Source organism: Gossypium hirsutum, chromosome D13 (genome assembly GCF_007990345.1).
Source record: "Gossypium hirsutum isolate 1008001.06 chromosome D13, Gossypium_hirsutum_v2.1, whole genome shotgun sequence".
Taxonomy (NCBI): domain Eukaryota; kingdom Viridiplantae; phylum Streptophyta; class Magnoliopsida; order Malvales; family Malvaceae; genus Gossypium; species Gossypium hirsutum.
This window is the reverse complement of record NC_053449.1, coordinates 42,236,667-42,261,327: the sequence shown is the minus strand read 5'-3', so window position 1 is coordinate 42,261,327 and position 24,661 is coordinate 42,236,667. Positions and strand designations below refer to the sequence as shown.

The 24,661-nt window shown below is 33.9% G+C and overlaps 3 protein-coding genes across 9 annotated transcripts; 2 read left to right on the top strand and 1 right to left on the bottom strand.

The window, feature by feature from the left end:
* Positions 1-5,710: 5,710 nt before the first annotated feature.
* On the top strand, positions 5,711-7,038 carry LOC107920526 (glucuronoxylan 4-O-methyltransferase 3). Its single transcript, XM_016850273.2, has one exon. The coding sequence runs from the start codon at positions 5,869-5,871 to the stop codon at positions 6,757-6,759; it is 891 nt and encodes a 296-aa protein (XP_016705762.2). The 5' UTR covers positions 5,711-5,868; the 3' UTR covers positions 6,760-7,038.
* A 461-nt stretch (positions 7,039-7,499) lies between these two features.
* Positions 7,500-15,655, top strand: LOC121225027 (uncharacterized). Its single transcript, XM_041108740.1, has 2 exons — positions 7,500-9,473; positions 13,201-15,655. Exons 1-2 carry the CDS (start codon positions 9,375-9,377, stop codon positions 14,032-14,034), a joined length of 933 nt encoding a protein of 310 aa, XP_040964674.1. The 5' UTR covers positions 7,500-9,374; the 3' UTR covers positions 14,035-15,655.
* A 5,248-nt stretch (positions 15,656-20,903) lies between these two features.
* On the bottom strand, positions 20,904-24,028 carry LOC107918531 (uncharacterized). 7 transcript variants are annotated; one of them, XM_016848107.2, is made up of 6 exons: positions 23,784-24,028; positions 23,642-23,697; positions 23,387-23,534; positions 23,078-23,179; positions 22,769-22,996; positions 20,904-21,120 (listed from the first exon to the last, which is right to left on the bottom strand). In XM_016848107.2, the coding sequence occupies exons 1-6, from the start codon at positions 23,928-23,930 to the stop codon at positions 20,977-20,979; spliced, it is 825 nt and encodes a 274-aa protein (XP_016703596.1). In that variant the 5' UTR covers positions 23,931-24,028; the 3' UTR covers positions 20,904-20,976. The 7 variants fall into 7 exon arrangements, with proteins under 7 accessions (XP_016703596.1, XP_040964671.1, XP_016703594.1 ...); XM_041108737.1 differs by having other exon boundaries at positions 22,769-22,993; positions 23,784-24,025; XM_016848105.2 differs by having other exon boundaries at positions 23,387-23,546; positions 23,784-24,024.
* Between the last annotated feature and the right edge of the window lie 633 nt (positions 24,029-24,661).

Sequence of the window (24,661 nt, the reverse complement as noted above, 5' to 3'; positions counted from 1 at the left end):
ATGTCATTTATATAATTTAAAGATTAAACATAATTCATCAACAATGCCATAAGCTTAGTAAAAGCCTAAAAAACATCACCAACTCATATGTTAGTATAATTATCCATTATATAAATGAAATTAACCATAAGATATGTAAATTTCCATATTTATTATCATCATTTAGTTCATAAATCATTTCATGAAGTCATGATTCAATCCATTTGTATACTTACCATTTTGTTCCCTTTTCTTAATTGTTGAACCATCTAGAATTACATTAGTTACTCGGGAAATCTCACACATAGTGTGCCTCTACATATAACCGTTACCTTTCCTTTACATGAATGCTCACACGAGCTGTGCAATGGGCCTACTTACACGAGCTATGGGTCGAAATGTAAGCTACAAGATATTTCTCACATGAGCTGTGGAGAATCCACAAAAAATGCAGGACCTCATCCATCGGTAGGACATTCAAGACCAACACCCGAAACATGAAATCCCTAATGACATGTCATTTGTATCCTAAGAATTTTTAAGATTCAAGTGGGACTCAATATCCGTCAATTCATCATAGCATAAAATACATTTATATATATATAGGTTCATTTGTATTAAAACAACATATTAAACATTCAATTTAGATAACATTAAAGTGATTACAAATCATACAAACTTACCTTGACAACTAGGGCGTAGTAGTATAGTCAATCTAGTCCGAAGCTTTAGCTTTTTCTCGATTTAAGTCCGAATGTGGTTTATCTTGATCTAAATAAATAATTTCATTCAATTAAGTACTTCTAGAATTCGATTCAGTCTATAATTTATATTTATGAAAAATTACAAATTTACCCCTAATATTTTAACTTTTCACAGTTTAGTCCTTAAGCTCATAACTTGAATATAACTCATTTTAACCTAAATTCATGTTAACCATTGTTACAAGGGACCTTGAAACAACTTATAATTATCAACATTTCACAATTAAACCCATGAATTTATACTTTTAATAATTTAATCCTTAAATGTAATTTCACCAAAAATCACTTAACAAAACGTGTTTATCTTTTAACAAAGATTCATAATTTTTCAACTAGCATCAAAACTCATTAAAAATATCCATGTCAAGTCCCTCAACCTTTAATATTTTTTCAGATTAACCCCCGAGCTAGCTAAATTAAGATAAAACGAACTCAAAAACATAAAAATCATTAAAAATGGAACTTGGAATCACTTACATGCAAGAAAATAAGCTTGATCGAACAATACCTCTTCTCTAATGACTATTTTTAGGGTTTGAGATCAAATAAAGAAGATATCATCTTTTTTATGTTTTAATTACTTAGTTTTTTCCCTCTTTTTTACCAAATTATCATATTAACCTTTTAAAACTATTAAAATTTCATTAAAACCTATCTATAAACATCCACTAACTCTTTAATTGGTATATTTACCATTAAAGTCCTTTAGTTTAAGGTTTAATAGCCATTTGACCCATTTAACTAATAGAACTCAATTTTTTCACCTTTTACAATTTAGTCCTTTTGACTTAATTAACTATGTAAACCTCAAAATTTCTTAACGAAACTTTTATACTACCTTAATATAATCTTGTCAACATTAAATAAATAATAAAATAATAATTTACTTGTCAAAATTGTGGTCCTAAAACCACTATTTTTGACATGACTAAAAACGAGCTGTTACATAGCCACCAGTATCTGTAAAGCTTGCACGTCATCACCTTCATCATGATTAATCAGTCGATTCTAAGAACTTGAACCTTTAGAGTTTATTTGTTCAGACCTAGGCCTTTTCTTTCCTTCCCTTATTTGTAGTGGGTTTTCTTCATAATCATGTTCCATAGAGATTGAGCCCAACCCACAGGATTCTTCGTCCTTATCAAAATATTTTTAAGGGGATAAACCCTTAAAATTAAATCCTAAAATAGGATTGACTTTTTCCAATTATCTCTAATCTTGTCTATCCCGAGATTGCACCTCAAATTCCTCTTTTTCATTGTAGCCTTGTAAAATCCACCCTCTCCATCCTCTTGAAGCCAAACACTACTTCTGATGAAAGCCCATCTCGGCAGCGCCTTCAAGGAAAGATCCCATCCCAGCAGCATCTCCTTTCCTCCATGATTAAGCCGGACAGGACAAAAACTGTCGCAATGGCCTAATACACAAAAAATGAAGCAGAATAATGTTAATTTCTCATATTTAAAATTAACGTAGGTGTACCTTGTCGAGGAAATAATTAGCTTCTTCTTCCTCTTTAGAGGATTCCGAACATCCAATTATACCCGTATCTTGAAGAAATTCTTCATCCCACCTATCCCCTGCTTCATATCATATTCAATAAATTTGCCAATAAAATTTTCAAATTGCCTAGCCACCAATTCCCAAAAAAACCTGACAGTAAGTCGTGCACTTGAACCCATAAATTCGTAAACACTAAAGGAATCTACATTGGATCCTCATCTTCCTTCAACCGATGAATGATCAACAAATGGTTGTTAAAAGTCCAGGGGGTTCCATTTTCCCCTCGTTCAATATCCATCTCGTGGAAAATTTTGAATAGATAGCATTTTTCCCCCAGATCTGAGATTTGTACCCCTCCAAAGGATGCCAAAGATTTTCCATTGTATTCCTCAAAGCCAAAAAATGAACCACACTAACAGTCAAACAACAACCCATAAGACAAGTTCATAAGCCGATTTCTGAAATTCTTCATCTCCATTAATATTCCATCCATCTTCCCCATCATCAATTCTCAAATTTTTCATACCTCTTTCCATATTATTTGATCACAAGTCCACCAAAAATACTACAAAAAGACACCAGTGAAAAAACCGTAAAAGAAACGACACTCAAAAAAACCAAAAGAAACAACGAAGACTCAAAAATTTGAAAGAACCCTAAAAAAAGTGCCAAAACGACAGACAAATCTTGATAAGGTTTAGTAGATTTTTAGTTATTATGAAATTGGCGAATAAAAATATAAGTTATATGTTATCTAGATTTAATTTTTAATAAAAGTCATATAAAAATTGAATATTAAATTAAAATAAATAAATATTTTTTTAAAAATATGAGCGAGCCTAAAATGAGCCTAATTAATAACTTACAAATATAGGCTGACTTGAACAAGATTAGGCCCATATTTCAAGTCATACCATGTTTGAGAAAACTGAAAGTATACTAATATAATATATAGGCCCAGTCCAAACCTAGCTCATGATCAACTCTAATTTAAAGGTCTTTCTACTTAAGTAATAACTTGTATCTTGCAAAATATCTAATGATAACTCCTCTTATCACATTTGCTACATCCCAACGCAAGTCATGGCACCTTGCCATAATGTCACCTATCAAGTAGCCTTTCTTATCCAGATACATTGTGACAAGGATCCCATGACTCTATCGACTAATGGCTAATGGTTATCCAACTTTTCAATTTTATCTTCTTCTTTTTTTTCATCAACCGTTAAATGGCTAATGGAAAGAAATGTGGTAGCTTTTAAAATTAGCATATCAGTTTTAACACTAAATATTTGTATATTGTGTTAATTTAGCCTTGATTATTAAAAATTTAACCCTCAATGTTTACACATTGTGTAATTTGATCCCTTTTTTTGCAATTTTACTTTTCTTTGTGACCCTTCCATCTAAAAAGTGAAAAAATAACAATTTTCAACTAAATTTGATAAAAAAAATCTACCAAAAATAGAAATACAAAAAAATCCAAGATAATTTTCATCTATTCTCATTCTTTTAACTCTCAATATCATAGAGAAAAGCAAAACTAGGAAAGCTCAAATTACATATTATGTAAATGTTGAGAGTTCAATTTTTTAGAATAAAGACTAAATTGACACAATATATAAATGTTGAAAGTTAAAATTACTATTATACCAATTTAAAAACTATCAACTAATTTTTTTTCTTTAACAATTTAAAGGGTGGTAAAAAATGAAATAATTAAATCATCATTTTTATTTTTGAGGAAAAAAACTATCAATAATTGATTACTACCTTTATTTATTTAAATATCAATGAACAACTAACAACATAATTTTCCTTTGGGAAACTAAAAAGAAATACACAACTAATTCACCAAATAATTATGTATAAAAAAGTACACATGATTGTAACATCAACCCCTACAACAACTTCACAACTTCCTTATAAAATAGTAATTATTGAACCCACCACGTTAGCAAGCCTACCAACCATGCACCCAACACCAACAGCAAGCTTAGTAGATTTCCCATCTCCATCATAACCACCCTCCTTTCCTTCTACGCCAACTCCAAATCAATTCATCTATTTCTATCCTATTTATACTTTTTTGTCATATAGTTGCACTAACAACGGAGATTAAGAATTCCATATTCTTAATTAAACTCACATCTCTTGTTGTAATCAGTTTTTTTTTATAATTTTAATAATGAATTTATAAAGTTTTTTAAAGAATGCTTACTTTTTTTTTAATATATATTTTAAAAGATAAAAAACCCTATAATACTGCTACTATTTTATTATAAAAATTTAGTGAATAATTGATTTCACTTAATCCGTAAATCAAACCTAAGCAATCACCTTATTAGTATTAATTAAAATTTTAGAGTTAAAATTAATAAATAAAATCTATTTACATTTTTATTTTTATTTTCAAACTACTCTGGTTGGCAGTCTATCTATATTGTCTGGTACATCATTTTTAAATATCCGTTTTGGTAACAGTATCAATAGGGACAACGTTAGGAGTACGTTAGGGTTTCGCCTCTCAAAATTAGTTTATTTCTTTTAAATATTGCTTATATGTCAAAAAATTTATTAAGAAATATTTAAAAAATACCTAATTAAATTCTTGTCGTTAATTAAAATAATTAATTAAGTCTTCCGGTTAACAATTTTCATCATTTACCACGTTGACCGTTAAAATAAATTGACGGACCAATTAAATGATGACAAGTGGCGACTTATGATTTAATCTACTATTTTTTCACCAAAACTCATCTGTGACTACATCTTGTTTCCCTTGCAAGAAAAGTCATTGTTGATTCGCATATCTAAATTAGGGTTACAAAGACCCTTTAAATAGATTCAATGCTAAGGGCTAAAACGACTAAAATAACCTTGAAGTAATCAAAGTCCAATTGGGAGAAAAGAAGTATTGTTGAGCTGTACAAAACATGACTGCATAACATTAGGAATCGTCGTGACGTCCCGACTCTCCTTGTCACGTCATCCTGATGTCAGGCCTGTTTTGGCCCTCCTTCGATTGCTCGTCGATTTTTGTCTAAGGTGTCTACCATATACATTATTTTTACAATATTAAATATATATATAATTTCATACTATATACATGATTTTATACAATATTTAGAATACATTTTTTTATATTATTTGTGAAAGTGTACACATTTTTTTAAACAATGTTTACAGATAAATTTAACATTTTATAATTAATACAAATAAAAAAACTAGTTTATATATACTTTCAGTTAAATATTTATATAAATTTTGGTAAATGTTTAGGTTTTTAAACAATCTAAAATTGGGATTAAATTTTAGTGTGAAAATGGATAAAAGAAGGTTGTAGATGTAATATTAGGCAGTTTAAGTAAAGCTGTTGTAAAAAATAAAGAATAAGAACTCCTTGTCGACTCACCCCTTCAATCTCATTCATATTTGCTAAAATATAAGATGAAAACATCATCATCATACATACACCCATATATAATAACTCCAAACTCACATTACCTTTTCCTTGTGTTGTTTGTCTCCTTTCCCTTTCCCTTTCCCTTCCCCTTGCAAAGAAAAACAAAATTTGCATTTAGGTAAGGCCTGGAAAGGAAATTGAAGGCAACAAACAACAATGAGGTCCAACTCCAAACCTCATTCTCCTTTTAACACCAAGCTCATCCTCATCTGTGCTTCTGTTGTTCTCTTCGTCTTCCTTCTCATTACCACCACCTCTTCCTTTTCCAAACCCCCCATTTCACAATCCCATCTCTCCAACTCCACACACCCTGTCGACGACAGTGAACCAACCCCACTAGATTGCCCATCCCTTCCCTTGACCCCAACATGCACCAAAACTCCACCTTCTCTAGCCAATGCCCTCATCCACTATGCCACCACCAACATCACCCCACAACAAACCCTCAAGGAAATCTCGGTTTCCGCTAGAGTTTTAGAGAAGAAAGCCCCTTGCAACTTCTTGGTATTCGGGTTAGGACATGACAGTCTGATGTGGGCAGGTCTTAACCATGGTGGTCGTACCGTTTTCCTAGAAGAAGACAAGGCATGGATCGAACAGATCAAGCAAAAACTTCCCAGTTTGGAATCGTACCATGTTGAGTATGTAACCAAAGTCCACCAAGCAGATGATCTGCTAGAGACGGGAATGAAGGAGGAGTGCAAAGTGGTGGGTGATCCTAGATTCTCCAAATGTGACTTAGCACTCAAAGGGTTCCCAAACGAGATATATGACATAGAATGGGATCTGATCATGGTTGATGCCCCAACTGGGTTCCATGATGAAGCCCCTGGGAGAATGAATGCCATCTACACTGCAGGGCTGATGGCTAGGAATAGAGAAGAAGGGGAGACTGATGTGTTTGTGCATGATGTGAACAGAGTTGTTGAAGATAAGTTCTCAATGGCTTTTCTTTGTGAAGGCTATTTGAGGGAGCAACAAGGATTACTAAGACATTTCACCATTCCCAGTCACAGGTCTCGCTCTGGAAGACCCTTTTGTCCTTGATTCTTTCAATTTCGAGCCTCCCAACAAGGATTTGGAAGTCGTGCTATTGTTATTTTATTTTTTCCCTTTTCGATTCTCAGTTTTATCCGACACAATTTTCATTTTTAATGCCTTATCTTTGAGATCTATGTTTATAAAGTTATAGCAATTTTATTTGTTTTTTTAGTATTTTATTTTTTTTCTTCTTTAGTAACAAAGAAAAACAGAGAGTAATAATTGTATTGGGGGAGCCTAATAATTCTATTTTGGAGGTTTAATATTACATGAGACTTCACTCTACGGAATATTAGTGTAATAATATTTTACATTATTCACAATGATTTATTTAGTTAATATATTTGATGGATGAAATTTAACATTTTATATTTATTAGTAAAGAAGTTGAAATAATTTTAGATAGGGCTAGGATCTTAATCTGTTACTCTGATTTAAACTAAATTAAACTTTTTCCCTAAAATCTATGGTTAAGTAATATTGAAATTACTCACTATATTTCAAAGTCTTAGCATTGTTGGGGATGTAAGATTACCGACAAATTTGATATTTCTTAATAAAGGTTTCATATTTGAGTTTGGTGGATGAAAAAAAAATTAGAACTCCAATTAGCTCAATCAAAACCGAACCTAAATTTTGGATATAAAAACATCTTAGATTGAAGAAAACCCCCCCCCCCTTCTACTAACATATGAGAATCCAGTAATGTGAATTGAAGCGTAGTTGCATTCATTGCTTTAGATGACATACCAAATATTACTCTAAATGAGTAAATCCTCTTTATTGGATTTGGCTAACCAATATTGCTCGTCTATTAGAAGTAAATTGAATTAGATGAACCAGAGGTCCATTTCTATTTTCAAAATTGTATATTTCTACGTTGATATATAGAAATTTATTATAAAAAACACTATGATAGAAACATTGCCTGTGGTTGAGTTCACGATGGATGTTAATTATTCCAGGTTGAATAGTGGTGTCGGTCGATCAACTAAGAAGGTTCGTACCAGATCGGATCTGCCACCGGAATCGGAAGATGGGCAAAAGATTCAAGGTTTTGATTTACCCAAGGTTTCGTATAAGTCTACGCTTATAGGAGCATCATCGGAACATTCGTAGAACGTATTCAGAGAAGAAGATTTTGCACTTATTGATGGAGACGTTGTCACGAAGTGGTCGAGGGAGTTCCGTCAATAATTTTTTTTTATCATGTTCAAAAGTATATTGAGCGTAGGATTGCTAAAACAATAATTGTGAAATTGTTAGGGAAGAATATTGGTTTTAATGCATTGTTGAATACGGTTTCTCATATGTAGAATCCAAGGGGCCCGATCCAGTTGATGGACTCGGAGAATGATTTTTTCTTGGTTCGTTTCCACGAGGAGGAAGACTATAATATAGTGCTGGTTGGGGGGTTGGGGGGTTATGGGTAATATTCGGTAATTATCTGTCCATTCGTCCGTGGTCGTCGGATTTTCAACTACCCAGAATGAAATCACCTTTCAGGTTAAGTGGATCAGGCTACCAGGTTTGCTTGAGAGGTTCTATTCGAGTTGTCTTCTTAAGGAGATTGGTCAAACCGTTGGATCAGTTGTGAAACTTGATATCCATACGGACTATGCTTGTCGGGGATGTTTTGCACGGCTTGCGGTTTGTGTTGACTTGAGAAAGTCGTTGGTGTCGGAAGTGAGGATTAATGGACAGCTGCAACGGGTTGAGTATGAGTCCTTACCGGATGTATGCTTCAAGTGTGAGTGCTATGGACATGGTGCGAATCTGGGTACAGGGACCAAAGTTCAATCGTCGGACGAAGACTCTGTGACGGCCAAATCTATTCAAGAGAAATTTGGGATTCAACGGCAAGTGAAGGAAGAGCCATTTGGTCCTTGGATGTTGGTGGAGCGACGGTAGAAAGGGAAGGGGCCGCTTTTCGGGGGCGGCTAGGAATGATGGTGTTGACGGTGGTTATGGGGGATCTCAATTTGCGGCACTTGGAAGAGATGAGGATGAGATTCATGGTGTGATTAATGGGAAAGATGATGTAAGGGCATTTGGAGGGAATGAGGGTGTGATTTTCGGTGAGGGTAATGGGAGAGAGAATATTGAACAGTTTGGGGAGATGAAGAACCAGGAGAAGGCGATTAGAATGGTGGAGAATTTTGGGTTTAAAAAATCAAATGGGTTTTCTAAGAACCTTAAATTAGGCTAGCGGGCTAAAGGAAATGGACCTATGATTGGAACTGGGCCAAAGAAAGGTTTTAAGGCCTTGAAGCCTACTAATGGAAAATTGAACTTTAAGACAATTGATGACCAAACAGCTTTTGATGATGGTTCAAAGATGGGAGCAAAAATGGGTGTGGACCATGAGTTATCTGTCCAACCCGTCAGTGTTACTTCTAAATTGGACAATGACAAAACATAAGGTTGTGCCTGTTGTGGAGAGGAAAATTTCTGGGGTGGATAAAGGGAAGGAGAATAGGGTGTTTAATTTTGGGGAATCAAGTGGGGCTGCTCAAATTAACATACCAAAAATTTGAGATATTGGGAATGGGCAACATGATAAGCCACCGGATGTTGTTGTGAATGGGTTTTCGAATGACACAGTGAACTTAGAAGCAACAATGAAGGGTTTGGTTTATGGTCTTGAACAGGGTCCTAATGGCGCTCCTATGGAAGATGACGTCCCATTTGTGGATGGTGAGAGTGACGGTGGAGATAAGGTTAGTTGCTAGATTGTTGGTTGTTTCTCGGGTTGTCTTATATATATATATATATTTTCTTTATGGACACAAATATTTTTATGGAATTGTCAAGGAGCCGGACATTCCCATTTCCATAATGTTGTGAATGAGTATACGAAGGAATTTTTTTCGGGTTTGATTTGTTTGTTTGAAACACGGGTTAGTAGAGCTAGGGCCGATGGTAGTATTGCAAAACTTGGGTATCCTAATTCTTTTTAGGTTGAGGGTAATGGGTTTGCTAGTGGAATTTGGTTATATTGGAATGAGAATATTCTGGTAGATATTTTGGAAATTCATTGTTATATGATTCATTTGAGGATTCGTAGTAAGCAAGGTCCTGATAGTTTTATTTGTTCAGTTGTTTATGCTAGCCCTCATTCAACAACAAGAAGGAAGCTTTGAAAGTTGTCGGATTCTTTGGCGAAATCAGTAGTTGGTCCTTGGATCTTGGCTGGGGATTTTAATTCGATTATTGATAGCTTTGAGAGGGTGGGTGGTGTACTTGTTTCAAGAATTGGATGCAGATGGTTCCGTGAGTTTTTATTTAGAAATGGATTGCGAGATTTAAGAGCTAATGGAGCGCAATTTACATGGAGTCAAGAGAACTTTTCTCAGGGACTAGATAGGACTATTGTAATTTAGATTGGGGTTCTTTTGCACCTGATTGTTCTGTTAGGAACCTTCATGGATTGAAATTAGATCATCAGTCGATTTTCATGACGCTTAGACTGAAGGTGAGCAGGGGTGTCAAGCCATTTTGTTGTCTTGCTAGTTGGATGCTTCATGCAAATTTTCAACAACTAGTGAGTGGTAATTAGAACAATGAGCGGGCAATTAATAAGAATTGAGAGCATTTCCAGTAAGTAGTTCAGGAGTGGAATAAGCGTGTTTACGGTAACATTTTTGTGCGTAAAATAAATTTGATTTTAGAGTTGGGAAGAGTGCAAAGAGTCTTGGAGTGGCGCAATTCTCCATGACTCCACTCTCGTGAACTTGAGCTTCAACGGGAATTTGAAGAAGTGTTAAAGCATGAGGAGTTACTGTGGTATCAAAAATCTAGATTAGTTTGGCTAAAGAATGGGGATAGGAATACGAGTTATTTTCATAGTCATACATTGGCTAGGCGGAAAAGAAATAAGATAGAGGGGCTTATCATTGAGAGTGGTGATTGGTGCTTTGATGATGATGAGTTGAAGCATCATGTTGTAAATTTTTACAGAGATCTTTACACAATAGATTATTCGGTTAGTGGTGTATTTCCATGTCGTGGTAAATTTCCTTCACTACAGTCCGAGGAGAAAGGGGATCTACTATTAATGGATTCTGATGATGAGGTTCGTAAGGTAGTCTTTGGTATGTCTCCACTGAAAACACCTAGGGTGGATGGGTTTCATGCGAAGTTTTTTCAATCTCAATGGAATACTGTTGGGCCTTTGGTCTATTCGCTAGTTAGGCAAACGTTGGGAGGTTGTTAGATCTGAATCTGAACAAAACTTTATTGGTACTACTGCTTAAGGTCCAAAGTCTGAAAAGAATTTATCAATTTTGCCCGATAAGTTTTTGTATAGTTCTTTATAAAATAATTACTAAGACCACTGTTAATAGATTACGACCTTTAATGGTTAAGCTAATTTGTCAGAACCAAGTAATATTTATCCCAAGCAAGAATATTACATAAAACATAGCCATGGCACAAAAAGTTGTGCATTTGCTAAAGAGTTTTAAAGGTAACATATATGGGATGGTGCTAAAAATTGATTTGGAAAAGGCTTATAATAGAATCAGGTGGGATTTTCTAAAGGACACACTTTCTGAAGCTAGGTTTCCTTAGCTTTTAGTTGATTTAATTTTAGACTATGTTTCCTCGTCGACACTTCAGGTTCTTTGGAATGGATCTGTTACAGAGTCTTTTCAGCCTACGCAATGAATAAGGTAGAGAGGTCCTGATACGAGTCACAAAAGCCCAAATTCTTGAAGGCGAGGCCCAATAAGCAAATTCCCAGCCCAATCAAGAAATCCATCCATACTTAGTTGAAAATCAGGCCAAATTGTCAAAGTGGCCCAAGTTGTACAGTTTTATTTTTATTTATTTATTTATTTATTTTACTTAGTTTAAATTTTTATATTCAGTCCAAGAGTCCCAAATAAAAGACCCTTGGCCGAATTTCCATATTAAAATAATTAGGAGTTTTTTTTTTAGTTTTAGTTTTAGTGTTCTAATTAAATTAGGAAAACATTTGAAAGGCCTATTTATATGGCTTGGCCAGCCACCCTACATTACATTACAATTACATTGAAAATTTCAGATTTGATTTGAGTGAAAATTCTCTTTGAGTTCTTCAAGGATTTTCTCTTGAGTTTTCTTTAGAAGTTGTTTTAACAATCTTTTTGATTGTGAGAGCCATCTTCAACCTTCTTCTTGCCATTGATATTCTTTGGAGGGGAGATTAGAGCCGTTTGAAGGGAGTTGTGAGATCTTTCGAGATTTCAAGGCTTCTTAGGACTTATCTTTTAATTTCTTACTGTCAATTCTTTCTTTATTTCTACTTGTGCTGAATCATTATCTAATCTATTTTCTGTTCTTATTGTGTTTTCAGCCTTTTTCTATCTTAAGGAATCAGCCCAAAAATCCCCAATTTCTAGGGTTTTTCCATACTCTTTTTGGGTGAAATTAGATTGTCGAAATTTGGGGAAAACTATCTTGGTGTTCAATTGGGCAGAATCACAATCTCCTTGAGGGTTTCAAGAACCCTAACACTTATTTCTATTCTCAATTTGATTCTTTGCTGATTTGGGGATTTTATTTCAAATCTGAAAATTCAAAAATCTAATCTTTTAATTTTCTGTTTCGTTTCAGATCTAATTGTTTAGGGTTTTCGTAGGAGTTTCTCGTGACTTGGCAACTCGATCTTGGTCCGCGCGCAACCCCGTATCATTTGGTATCATATTTTGGGCGTTTTGGGTGTTCTTGGTTGATTTCTAAACTGATCTCAATATTTTAAAGCAAAAACAGCAGTTTTACCCAGAAAAATTTTTCAAAAAAATTTTATTTGAGTGGGTAAACGTTGTCAAATTGATCTGAAATTTTACATACATATTTGTGGCACTGTGATTGAATATAAAAAATTTATTCCTGCAAAAAAATCAGTCAAAAAAGTCAAAAAATCGAAAAAAAGACGAAATCCAATAAAAATTTAAAAAAAATTCAGCGGGTTGAGTTTGGTGCCCAAACTTTCCAGATCAAAAATTAAATATTTAAGGACATTCGAGATTTAATTTTGTGATTTTTTTAGATCGGGAACACCTCGAACGAAGTTGTCAAGTTACTCCACAATTTTTCGGGTTTTCTGTTTTCAGCAATTTTTATTGATTCTTAGCTGTAGGTTTTCATTTGTTTGCTTTTTATTATCCTTTTAAAATATCTAACACCTTCTTGTTTCTTGTGTTAGTAGGATTTAAACGTGTGCACAATCCTTCCTCGGTGCAGCACGAATCACTTGGTGTCTCGTCAGTTTTTGGCATCCTAGTGCAAATTAGGATTCTTTGGTAGTTTGGTTCACACTCTCTAATTGGTTGATATAAACTCTGATAAAGAACTCACAAGATTGAATTCGACCTCATTGAGAATTTGATTTTTCTTTTTGAGTGATTAATGGTGAGGTTTGCTAACTTTTATTTTTGAGTGTTGAGTGTTTATTTTTTACAGGTTTTGAAGATGTCTAAAGGTGATAATAATGATGCACTTATGAAAGTCCAACAACAGTTAGACAGACATACTGTTGCAATCACACAAATAAATGCTACACTTCAAGCATTGAATACTACTTTGAATGAGGTACGAGTGAATCAAAAACATCAATATCGAGATCCAATTAAGGAAGATAGGGATAACCAACCCCATAGGTGCAACCCTCAACGTGTCCCTAGAATGGATGATGATTGTCATGATCATGGACAATCATCTTTGGCAAAACCAAAGAGCGAGCAGCAACGAGAACATCTCTTTCATACTCGCTGCCACGTACAAGGTAAGCTTTGTAGAGTTATTATTGATGGTGAAAGTTGCTCGAACATAGCCAGCACGACGATGGTGGAAAAGCTTTGCTTAACCACTACCAAGCATCCACAACCTTATCAACTACAAGGGCTTAGCAACGAAGGCCAATTTAGGGTCACTCAACAAGTGCGCATCGCCTTTTCTATCGGTAAGTATCAAGACGAAGTTGTGTGCGACGTAATGCCTATTCAAGCCTGCCATTTGTTGCTAGGAGAACCGTGGCAACTGGATCGAAAAGTCACTCACGATGGTCGTACCAATAGGTATTCTTTCAAGCATCAAGGAAAGAAACTCACCTTAGTGCCGCTCACTCTGGAACAAGTCCATGAGGACCAAATCAAACTGAAAAATTCTGTTAAAACAAGTGAGGAAAAAGAAAAAAAGAATGAAAAAGAGCAAAAAGAGATTGAGAGTGAAAAGGAATGTGAAACAGAAAAGAAAATTGAAAAAGAAGTTGAAGAAAGAAGAGAAAATGAGTTATAAAAGAAACAAAAGAAAAAGACGAGGAAAGGCTAGTGAGGAATGTTTCCACTAACCAAGATATGAATTTTTCTTGTGTTGCTACTTTTCAGGTTCCCGAAAGATCGAAAGATAACTTTCAACTTCAATACCTCTCAAATGAAAGACGCTTTCATACGATCAACTTAGGCAAAGATGAAATCACACTACATGATCCCGAAGGTAAACTTGGTAAGGAAATTTTAGAAACCGAGTCCAGTGCAGATTTGAAAATTATTAATAAAACTTTTGGTGACTTAGTTCTTAAAAGATCCCCTCATTTTGATCCGATTAATTGTTACTCTTCGATTGTGGTTGATAAAGTCATTACGAAAAGAAGCGTGATTTGTTATTCTCTTGATTTACCTTGTGTAAAATCCTCGAATTTGTCCAAATCTATTTTGGAGAATAAGGTAACGAAATTTTCCAAATTTGTTTTCAATTTATATTCGTGCCTTAAACAGTTTATGTGGTTGTACATGAAGTTTGAGTTCCATTTGACAAAGGTTAACTCAACAACGGAGATTCGACTACACTATGCCCCCGATAAGCGAAGGTTTGTTTTAAATGAAAAAGGTAAAATCGACCCTTATTCTTCTGCTTATCGAGGTAAGATGCTTGAAACCTTTGAAACACTTTTGTACTCCTCGGATAGTGATAAAGATCGTGTTGATGAACACTTAGATCGAAACGTGCTTGACTGTCCTATTTTATTTATTGATGATCTATCTGTTTTGATGGTTGATAAAAAGATTCTTGTTTTTGATAATGCATGTGTGAGTGAATCTATAGACCGTCGATTAATGCATGGTATGATTATGCAACTCTGTGAACCATGTGAATCTTTTCAAATACCTACTTGTGACGATTATGTTTACCATTTGATTTATTACTCGCAATTTATTCATGGTTTGTGGGAACAATGTGAGACGACTGAATGCCTTAAAACATGTCCATCTTTGTTTCAAATATTTGACGAGGCAGTGGTGAGTAAATTAGATTGTTTGCATGGTAATTTGAATCTGTCCATTCACATGCGTTATACCTGTTCTATTATGCTTATAATTGGACTACAAGCTTGTTTGTGTTGCTATTTACTATTTCATGGCTATTCTTTTCAGTGGACTCAATTGCCATTACTCCCGTTCGATAGAGGAAAGTCGAGTTCATTTGATTTTTCAGATTCGAGGACGAATCTTTTTGAGGAATGGGGGAATGATACGAGTCACAAAAGCCCAAATTCTTGAAGGCGAGGCCCAATAAGCAAATTCCCAGCCCAATCAAGAAATCCATCCATACTTAGTTGAAAATCAGGCCAAATTGTCAAAGTGGCCCAAGTTGTAAAGTTTTATTTTTATTTATTTATTTATTTTACTTAGTTTAAATTTTTATATTCAGTCCAAGAGTCCCAAATAAAAGACCCTTGGCCGAATTTCCATATTAAAATAATTATGAGTTTTTTTAGTTTTAGTTTTAGTGTTCTAATTAAATTAGGAAAACATTTGAAAGGCCTATTTATATGGCTTGGCCAGCCACCCTACATTACATTACAATTACATTGAAAATTTCAGATTTGATTTGAGTGAAAATTCTCTTTGAGTTCTTCAAGGATTTTCTCTTGAGTTTTCTTTAGAAGTTGTTTTAACAATCTTTTTGATTGTGGGAGCCATCTTCAACCTTCTTCTTGCCATTGATATTCTTTGGAGGGGAGATTAGAGCCGTTTGAAGGGAGTTGTGAGATCTTTCGAGATTTCAAGGCTTCTTAGGACTTATCTTTTAATTTCTTACTGTCAATTCTTTCTTTATTTCTACTTGTGGTGAATCAGTATCTAATCTATTTTCTGTTCTTATTGTGTTTTCAGCCTTTTTCTATCTTAAGGAATCAGCCCAAAAATCCCCAATTTCTAGGGTTTTTCCATACTCTTTTTGGGTGAAATTAGATTGTCGAAATTTGGGGAAAACTATCTTGGTGTTCAATTGGGCAGAATCACAATCTCCTTGAGGGTTTCAAGAACCCTAACACTTATTTCTATTCTCAATTTGATTCTTTGCTGATTTGGGGATTTTATTTCAGATCTGAAAATTCAAAAATCTAATCTTTTAATTTTCTGTTTCGTTTCAGATCTAATTGTTTAGGGTTTTCGTAGGAGTTTCTCGTGACTTGGCAACTCGATCTTGGTCCGCGCGCAACCCCGTATCAGGTCCACTATCTCTTTATCTTTTTGTGTCGTGTATAGAGAGATTGGAGAATCTTGTTGGGGAGGCGGTGGAATAAGGCTCGTGGAAACTGTTATTTCTTTCACAGAGAGGTCTGACCTTACCTTACCTATTCTTTGCTGATGATTTAATGCCATTCTGTGAAGCGAGTAGGAGTTAAGCAGATATTGTGAACGTTATTTTGGACACTTTTTTGTTATTTTTCTAGTCAAAAAGTGAATAGAAGTAAATCACAAATGTTTTTTTTCTCCTAATACTCCTGAAAACATTGCGGAGACTATATGTATTGAGATGGGTTTTAATCGGGTGGAGGATCTTGGTATCTATCTAGGGCTACCGTTATTGCATAATAGAGTTACGATGAAAACGTTCGATTTCGTTGTGAACAAAGTACAGATGAAATTGTCTGGATGGGTTGCGATGAAATTGTCTTTAGCTGGTCATATAACTTTAGTAAGGTCCGTTCTCTTAGCTATTCTAAATTATTTTATGTGTACGATGCGTATCCCTATCTCCATGTGTAAAGAGATTGAGAACATTGCCCATAATTTCATTTGGCGAGCTAGTTCAGGGTCAAGGGAACCTGCTTTGTTATCATGGGGGAGTGTTGTCGTCCATTGGATTTTGGAGGTTTGGGCCTAAGAAATCTAGAAGATCAAAACAAAGTTTTCTTATTAAAGCTTAGTTTTCGGTTTCTCTCGAATACAGATTCTGTGGGTTAGAGTGTTTTGGAGTAAATACAACATATAAGGTTTACTTCCAAGCTCTATTTCCAAAAGTAATTGTTCTTTCATATGGAGGTCTTTTATGAAGTGCTGGCCAGAAATCATTGCTAATGTATACTGGTTCGTTGGAGATGGTCGTCCACCGAACTTTTAGAATGATTTGTGTCTTAGGAAGGTGGGTTCTTTACATGACTTCTATATAGGTCCTGGGTAGCCGGATGAAACCTTACGAGTTTGCGACATGGTATCGGAGAATGGAAGTTGGGATTGGAGTCGTCTTAGTGTTGTTGTATAGGGTCACATTATTTTGCACATTTCAGCCATAATGCCTCCGACGTCTAAAGTGGGTCAGGATTGCCTAGCTTGGAAATGGATGAGGAGATATGTGTTTTCTACTGCTAAAACTTATAGGAATTTGGTCTTTGTTGAAGACACTAAATCATCTGCTATTTGGAATTTGATATGGAAAGTGAAGGCACCTCAAAAGGTGAGAGTGTTTCTAATGATTATGTGAAAGAATCGATTATTGATGAATTGTGAAAGAGTTCGAAGACATATGACTAACAATGGTGCTTGTCCTAAATGTAGCAGTGTTTTGAAAACAAAGGTCCATGCAATTCGGGATTGTGCTTTTTCTAAAACAATATGGCTTGTTGTGATTTCGAGGCGAGTTTATGATGTTTTCTTCTCCTTGCCGTTCAATGAATGGCTCTTATAGAATTTACAGAATAAAGGGAGTTGTGGTAACGTTGATATTGGTTGGCAAACTTTGTTCCCAATCTTATGTTGGTTCCTTTGGAAAAACAGAAATTCTTTTGTTTTTTCTAACAATCATAGTTGTACTTGAGCACTTTTGGATATAGGTTATACATGGGTGAGGAGTTATGCAGAGACGGATCTGAAATTAGCACATCCTAGTTCCACGTGATCTTTATTGAATTGGTCTCGTCCAGGGAGGGATTGGATAAAACTTAATACGGATGGGGCAGTGTCACATAATGGTTCTCATGCGTCCATTGGAGGTGTATTTCAAGACTCTAATGCTGAATGGTTGTGGTTACATGATGCTTTTGGGTAAGGATACTGTTTTCAAAATTGAGGCTAGAGTGATGGTGGAAGGCCTTTTTATAGCTTGGGGAAAGGGGTTTAGGAGATTGAGGTGAAATGTGATAATGCTTTGTTAGTAAAGTTACTATTAGTAGGTGGTGGCGCTAATAGTAAGTTGGTTGAGTTAAGGCTTGTGCATCGGCTCTTGCATTGGAAGTGGAAAGTAAGAATGAGTCACATTCCAATGGAGTATAATGGGATTGCAGATCACATGACTAAATGTGTTGTAATTAGGAATTGAAAATTATAACTGTTTGAAGAACCCCCAACTTTAATAGATTGATGTAATCGTCTTATGCTTTCTTTATCGAAAAAAAAAGAGTTAAATTGATGAGGCTATAAACTATTCCTTTCTTTAATTAAATCATTATTGGAAAGATGTGTGCTGAATTGTAACCATCATTTTCAGTTGAGACATCATTTTCCCGTTTCAATTTTATTTTAATTGAGGGAGAAACAGATGATAATTTCATTCAGTTGTTGACGAATGGAAAATAGCATACTATATGAATATTTTAGAATTTATATAATTTTGTTATACTACCGTATGGTTTACCTTAACTATTTATAAGATACCTCAAGTAAAATTTATTCATTGAACGTAAATTACATTTTCAATTATTAAGTTGAAAATTTTTATGTTAGTGAATATTTTGGACACTACTTCTTTAAATCATTAATTGGCATAATAATAAATTTATCTCTAAAATGTTTATAAATCCTATCAATTTAGTTTTAATTTTAAAAAAATTTAATAAATTTAATTTTCAACTTTACACATTCTATCACCGATTCTAAAAATTCAAAATGCGTTAAAGAAATTAAAAATAATATTTCCATAAAAAAAAAAAGAGATATCCTAGCAGTCTTGGAATTTAAGAGCTATCTAAAAACACCTTGTGAAATATGGAAATATAGCGAAACATCCAAATAGTGATTCTGTGAGGAATGAAACAAGTTCCATCTCTGTCCTGAACCATTATGAACTGCTATCATCCAGAAATGATTCTGTGTATTAAAAGGAAACCCACAAGCACAAGAATTTGCAATTAACAAATTACTTCAAAAGAGCTTCTGTTAAACCTACAATTGCTGCAAAATTCAAACAAATCTACCATGTTTCATCTATGGAAAACAAATTGAAATTTTATGCTAATCTCATTCATTATTTCTATGCTCATACGTCATGCATGGCTTACTATGTTAACTAATAAGAAATTGTATCACAAATATTACGTAGAAAACGATTTATGTTAGTTGATAATCTAAAATCAGAGTATATAATTCATGGAGTCACGGTGAGAAATTAGCTATGGATTATTTTGTCGTCTTAAGTTCAAAAGAGGGAGATAGCTTGCCTTGGTGGAGTAGAGACATTAATGTGTTAATCTAAATTGACAATACATTGGACTAAAAAAACTACTACGGGTTATTTAACTCCAAGTCCCTCTTTTCTAATTATTTAAGTTTTTTACTTGTTCACGTGCCATCTTGTGTTAGAAGTTTACACCGTTAGGTTAGACTACCATAACGATAGACAAAACATAAATATAGGTACTAAATTGGACAAATTAAAAATAGAGGTACTACATTTAGTGGCGGAGCCAAAAAATATTTTTAGGAGGGCTGAAATTAAATTGTATATTTTTATGATAATAAAAATGTAATTTCACCATTGTAATAGTCTATATCTTTATAATTTTTAAAGGATTAAATAAAAAATTATTATTTTTGGGGGATAAAGTGCAATTTTACTATTATTAATTTAAAATTTTATAAATTAGAAATGGCATAAATGAAAAATTTTCCATTTTAGGAGTAGGGCCCCTATCAGCTCCCCTGGTTTCTCCACTGACCACATTGAAAGATTTGTTAAAGTACAAAGGTAAATTTTGCCACTATCCTAACAGATAATGACCAAAACAAAAATAATAAAAAACATTAGTGACGAAATTGAAAGTTTTTATAATTTAGTAACTAAAACAGAATCATTAATAATTGAGTGACTAATGGTATAATTCATCCTTTAATCTTTAGATACAAAAGTAAACCTATGAAGTTAAAAATTATATATATATTTTTGAAGTATTCAAGGTTAAGATTTTATTAGAATAAAAGTTAATTCTGCATTTGGATGAAAAGTTTTAAATTTTTTTAGATTTTTAAAAGGTTAGCTTTTAGATTTCATCCCTTCAAAATGTTAGGATTTGTAACTGTTTTGTTTAGATAAATAATTGATTTGTAAAAATTTAGGTTAATAGAATTCTAAAAATAAAAAAATAATTATAAAAGAAGAATAATTATATTAAAAAATATTTAATATGGATGCCATTTGTTGAAAAAAATTATAAACAGTTTTGATAAAATAAAATTTTAAAAATATATATTATAATTAAATAAAAATAATATCTGAAGTTTAAATTTCTATCTTATAGTAAGATCACGTGTATTAAATCAAATAAAATTATTTTTGAAAAATGCATTTTAATGAAATTTGATAAAAGAATTTGAGCTATTAAAATTCTCTTAAAACTTCTCATAAATTTTGAAATTCTTCAATATATTTACCTAAATAAATTATTTTTAAAATTTTAAAAACCTTAGATACAAATGATATTCCTCTTACAAATTTCTTACCCAAACACTTAAAAGATTTAAGGGTATATAAAGTACATAGACTTGCTTAAATAAAAAGCTAAAATTCAGAAGCTTTATTATTATTATTATTATTATTATTATTATTATTATTATTATTATAGCCAATCACACGTTCAAGAAACGGATTAAAAATAATTGAGCTAAGTATTGGAGAAAAGCAAGGCACAAATCACTATTAACTCTGTACATAAGAATCCAAGAATTCACAGTAGGGGTCCCATCAGGCCCCAGGAGAACCACCCCTCCAATATCCCCATTTACTAATGCCACATTCCGAAAGAAATTTCTGATAATCATGTTCAAGTCTACCATAATCCTCAGAGGCCTCCTCATTCTGAATGTTTGCTTCATCTTCTGATGTACTCTGCACAACATTTCAAAATTAACTTAGCATCTCAAAATTTATTGACACCATTTGGCTATCAAACAAATCAAAATAAAATAGCTACTGTTCTTTATGTGAACTGCTATTTGTCTATTGTTTCAGTTTCTTAGATCTAGAGTGAGCTCATTCAGTAGGACTGGTCATTGTTTAATAGTGTAGGAAACAATACAGCAGACCAGGAGTTTCCAGTTTTGCTGGCAACCAACAAGGCACATTTTAGTGTTACTTATCCCTAAAATCAAGGCAAGAATGTTTCCTGCTAATTCAGTTTAGAACTGTAAGTGATTCTTCGATATGTGAACCATGCATATCATGGAGGTGTCCAGTCGTCTTTGTCCAAAAAGGTAAGAATAATCAATCAGAGTACATATATCATCAATGGCTTCATCATTAAGTGTAGCATGATGAGTGAATCGTATTAGTGCAAAGGTCCTTAGCCAAAGCAGCATCAGATACAAAAGCTTCGCATCCCATCACTGCCACCCAAATAACATACATACAAGGAGACCATCAACCTATAAGCCACTGCATAAGTGAGCAACCATGCTTGAAGTGCATCATGCATGACTCAAATATGCAGTACCTGCCAAGCTGTTAGGCATTCTTCCATAGCAAAAGCCATAATTTCAACTTCTATCTAATGAACATCGCAAAGTCCTGTGTAGCCTGCGCTGAGCATTCTCTGGATCTGGCGGCATCATTAAGTCCCACAGGCAGAGTCTCAGCATATCACAGTCATGTCTCCCACCTGAAACAGAAGTAGTATGCAATTTTGCCCTTTGCCACCAACACAATCACTGAAGCAAAGATTTGTAATGCTACTTATTATCCAACAGACAGTTATCTACTCTTCAGAGTTGTCAGAAACACGAGAATCATACACTTGGAAATACCACTTCCAAATAAATTAACTTGCAATCATGCCACACCGAAGGCAAGGTGATTCTCATCTCAAAGGGTCATTTAACTGGGGCTGTTAGACTAAGGTTGCCCAGTGTATAATCATCTAGCCAGCATAAACTTAACCAAAGAAAAATATTTCTACTATTTATAGGTGGTGACATTCAGGACTACAGAGAATTATGCCAATGTGATGGCATAAGGATGATAAGAACATAGTCTTTTGAACCCCTACAGGTTACTTACCCTCTCTGCTTGCAATGCAAAGTTACATAGCACAAGCAAAACTCAAAAGATAATCGTTGCAAGTTCTTGTTTTGAGCACTCTAAGCCACTTTATATGGCTGCTATCCTTTTTCATGGCTACTCATGTCAACATAAGATCATATGGTTATCTTAGCAAACACATCAAAGCAGTTTTAATCTCAGGAAAAAGGAAGCAGTAGGAAATTGTACCGGTAATCAGTTACAGTAATAAAACCCAAGCAATAGGAGCATCATCAAAAAAAAGAAATATGGCATTTTATCCAAAGAAAGAATTGCTGCTTCGGTATTGAACGCTACATTTCTTGTATTGAGTATATCAAATGATTGCTAACCCTATAATACAGGTATAGAAAGATCATGGAAGATAAGTCTCAAGCAAAAAAGAAGACAAGCAATTGGATTTTGCAGAACATTGCCCATATATGGTTGACATATACTACATGTTGAACCGAGTACTTACATTAGAATCAAGGCCTAATTCAGAGTCAAAAACATCTCCTTCCACTGAGTCACTGAGAGCTGACTTCCATCGCCTGCCTTTTGCCCCAGGATGATGTGCTTGAGACTCATCAGCAGCTTGGTGCTTTATGCTTCTGGATACTCTTGTATGTAAGGTACCGATTATGCATCCAATGCAAAACGCTATAAGAGGGACCAGAACTAGAAAATAACCAGTGGATTTAGCCTGCTAATAGAGTGGGAAAGCCTGTTGAGCTTGCTAAGCATACTCATGAAATAACATTGTGATGGTTTTTATTAATAGACTTACATTTGATAAACAATGTGAAGTTATCATGGTGAAAAACTTTTGCCCTGAAGGAGCTTTAAGTGCACGGATGGATTGCCATAACCTACTTTTCTTGGCTCGGTCCTGATTAAATGAAAACATAATGTAGCAAGGTAAATTTCACCAAAAATCAGATAGATATCCAAAGCTTAATTCAACACAATTTAGGCTGCAAGTTTTAGAATAAATTGAAACTATAATGTTGCCTTCCTAATGTGCATAGAGCATTAAAATTACTAAGTGTTGATGCAAGGATTATCTTATTTACAGTAACCTGAAAATCTTACTTACAAGTTGAGTGTCTAATAGGGATGAAGAAGGGATGTTAAGGAGTTGGCCTTGGAAAACAAGGTTAATATCGACAATGTTCTTATTAGCTGCTGCAATTGAATGAACGGACACTCCATACATCTTTGAAATGGAAGACAAAGTTTCACCCCTGCAGTGGAAACTAACTACAAACTTTTCACCTCAAATAAGCTTTGAATATTAAAAAATGACCAAAACCAAGAATTGAAGAAAGGGGTTAAAGGAGGTTCATTTAACTCTTTCACCACATGAGCGCAGGAATAGTCCTTGGTCTTGTTCTGCAATCTCCATTTCTGCCACCACCAAACCAAATGATTCCTTTAAGTGACATCCTAGTAGTAAGTAGGGAAATGGTGGTGGGAATAGAAAGAAAAAAAACCTTGACCAGGCCTTGGAAATGTTGGATTTCAGCAGCTGCCCAGGGTTTTAAACGCAAGGTGTGAGGAGGGAAGGTTGTTTTTGTAAGGTTAGAAAGAAGAGATTTTGAGGGGGAGATATGCATTTTATGGGTAAGCTTCACTTCCATCGCAGAAAAAACAGGAGAGGGAAACAACCCAAGAACAAAGATGGTTCTTTCAAACAATTCCAACCCTTCATTTTATGATGGGATGAAGTGAGAAATGGCCGCCGAAGTAAACGACTCTTTTTCTAATTTCTTGCTAGATCCACGCTTTCTTCTTTGGTGGGCCCTTGCCCACTCAGGATGAACTTTCGATCGAATCAAATCAAAATTTTTTGAGTTAATCGAGTTTTTGAATCTTATTTTATCATTTTAACTTTATTTGAAGTTTTTTCGAATCGAGTCGAGTGAGATGGAATTCGAATCGAATCGAATATATTTGTTCGAGTTAAATTTTAAAAAATAATTTTGGATCCTTGTAACCATTGTCACCCATCGTAATAAAATTTGACCACCTTAATCAAATTTCTTATTAACTTTCATCACCTCATAATTTATTTATTAATTTTTTATATACTGTTTAGCTTCTTTGCTTGCTTAGTTATTTCAATTATCTTCAAATTCTTGTCACTATGTATTTTGGAATTAAAAAATATATTAAATGTAAAAATATGATTTTTTTTAATAAAATTTAATTTAAAAATAAAATATGAAATTGATACCAATATAAAATTTTAACATTAATATTTTATGGCATAATTAATAATTCAATTTTAATATAAATATTCAATATGACTAAACAATTCAATAATATAAATAATATAAAATGTGAAATTTAATTTAAAAATATAAATAGT

Coding starts and splice junctions, on each gene's coding strand:
- LOC121225027 (XM_041108740.1), top strand. CDS start 9,375: ATGAAGGGTTTGGTTTATGGTCTTGAACAGGGTCCTAATGGCGCTCCT. Junction 9,474..13,200: donor AGAGTGACGGTGGAGATAAG/GTTAGTTGCTAG, acceptor TATTTTTTACAG/GTTTTGAAGATGTCTAAAGG.
- LOC107920526 (XM_016850273.2), top strand. CDS start 5,869: ATGAGGTCCAACTCCAAACCTCATTCTCCTTTTAACACCAAGCTCATC.
- LOC107918531 (XM_016848105.2), bottom strand. CDS start 23,930: ATGGAAGTGAAGCTTACCCATAAAATGCATATCTCCCCCTCAAAATCT. Junction 23,698..23,783: donor ATTTCCAAGGCCTGGTCAAG/GTTTTTTTTCTT, acceptor TGGTGGTGGCAG/AAATGGAGATTGCAGAACAA. Junction 21,121..22,768: donor AATTAGGCCTTGATTCTAAT/GTAAGTACTCGG, acceptor AATGTTGTGCAG/AGTACATCAGAAGATGAAGC.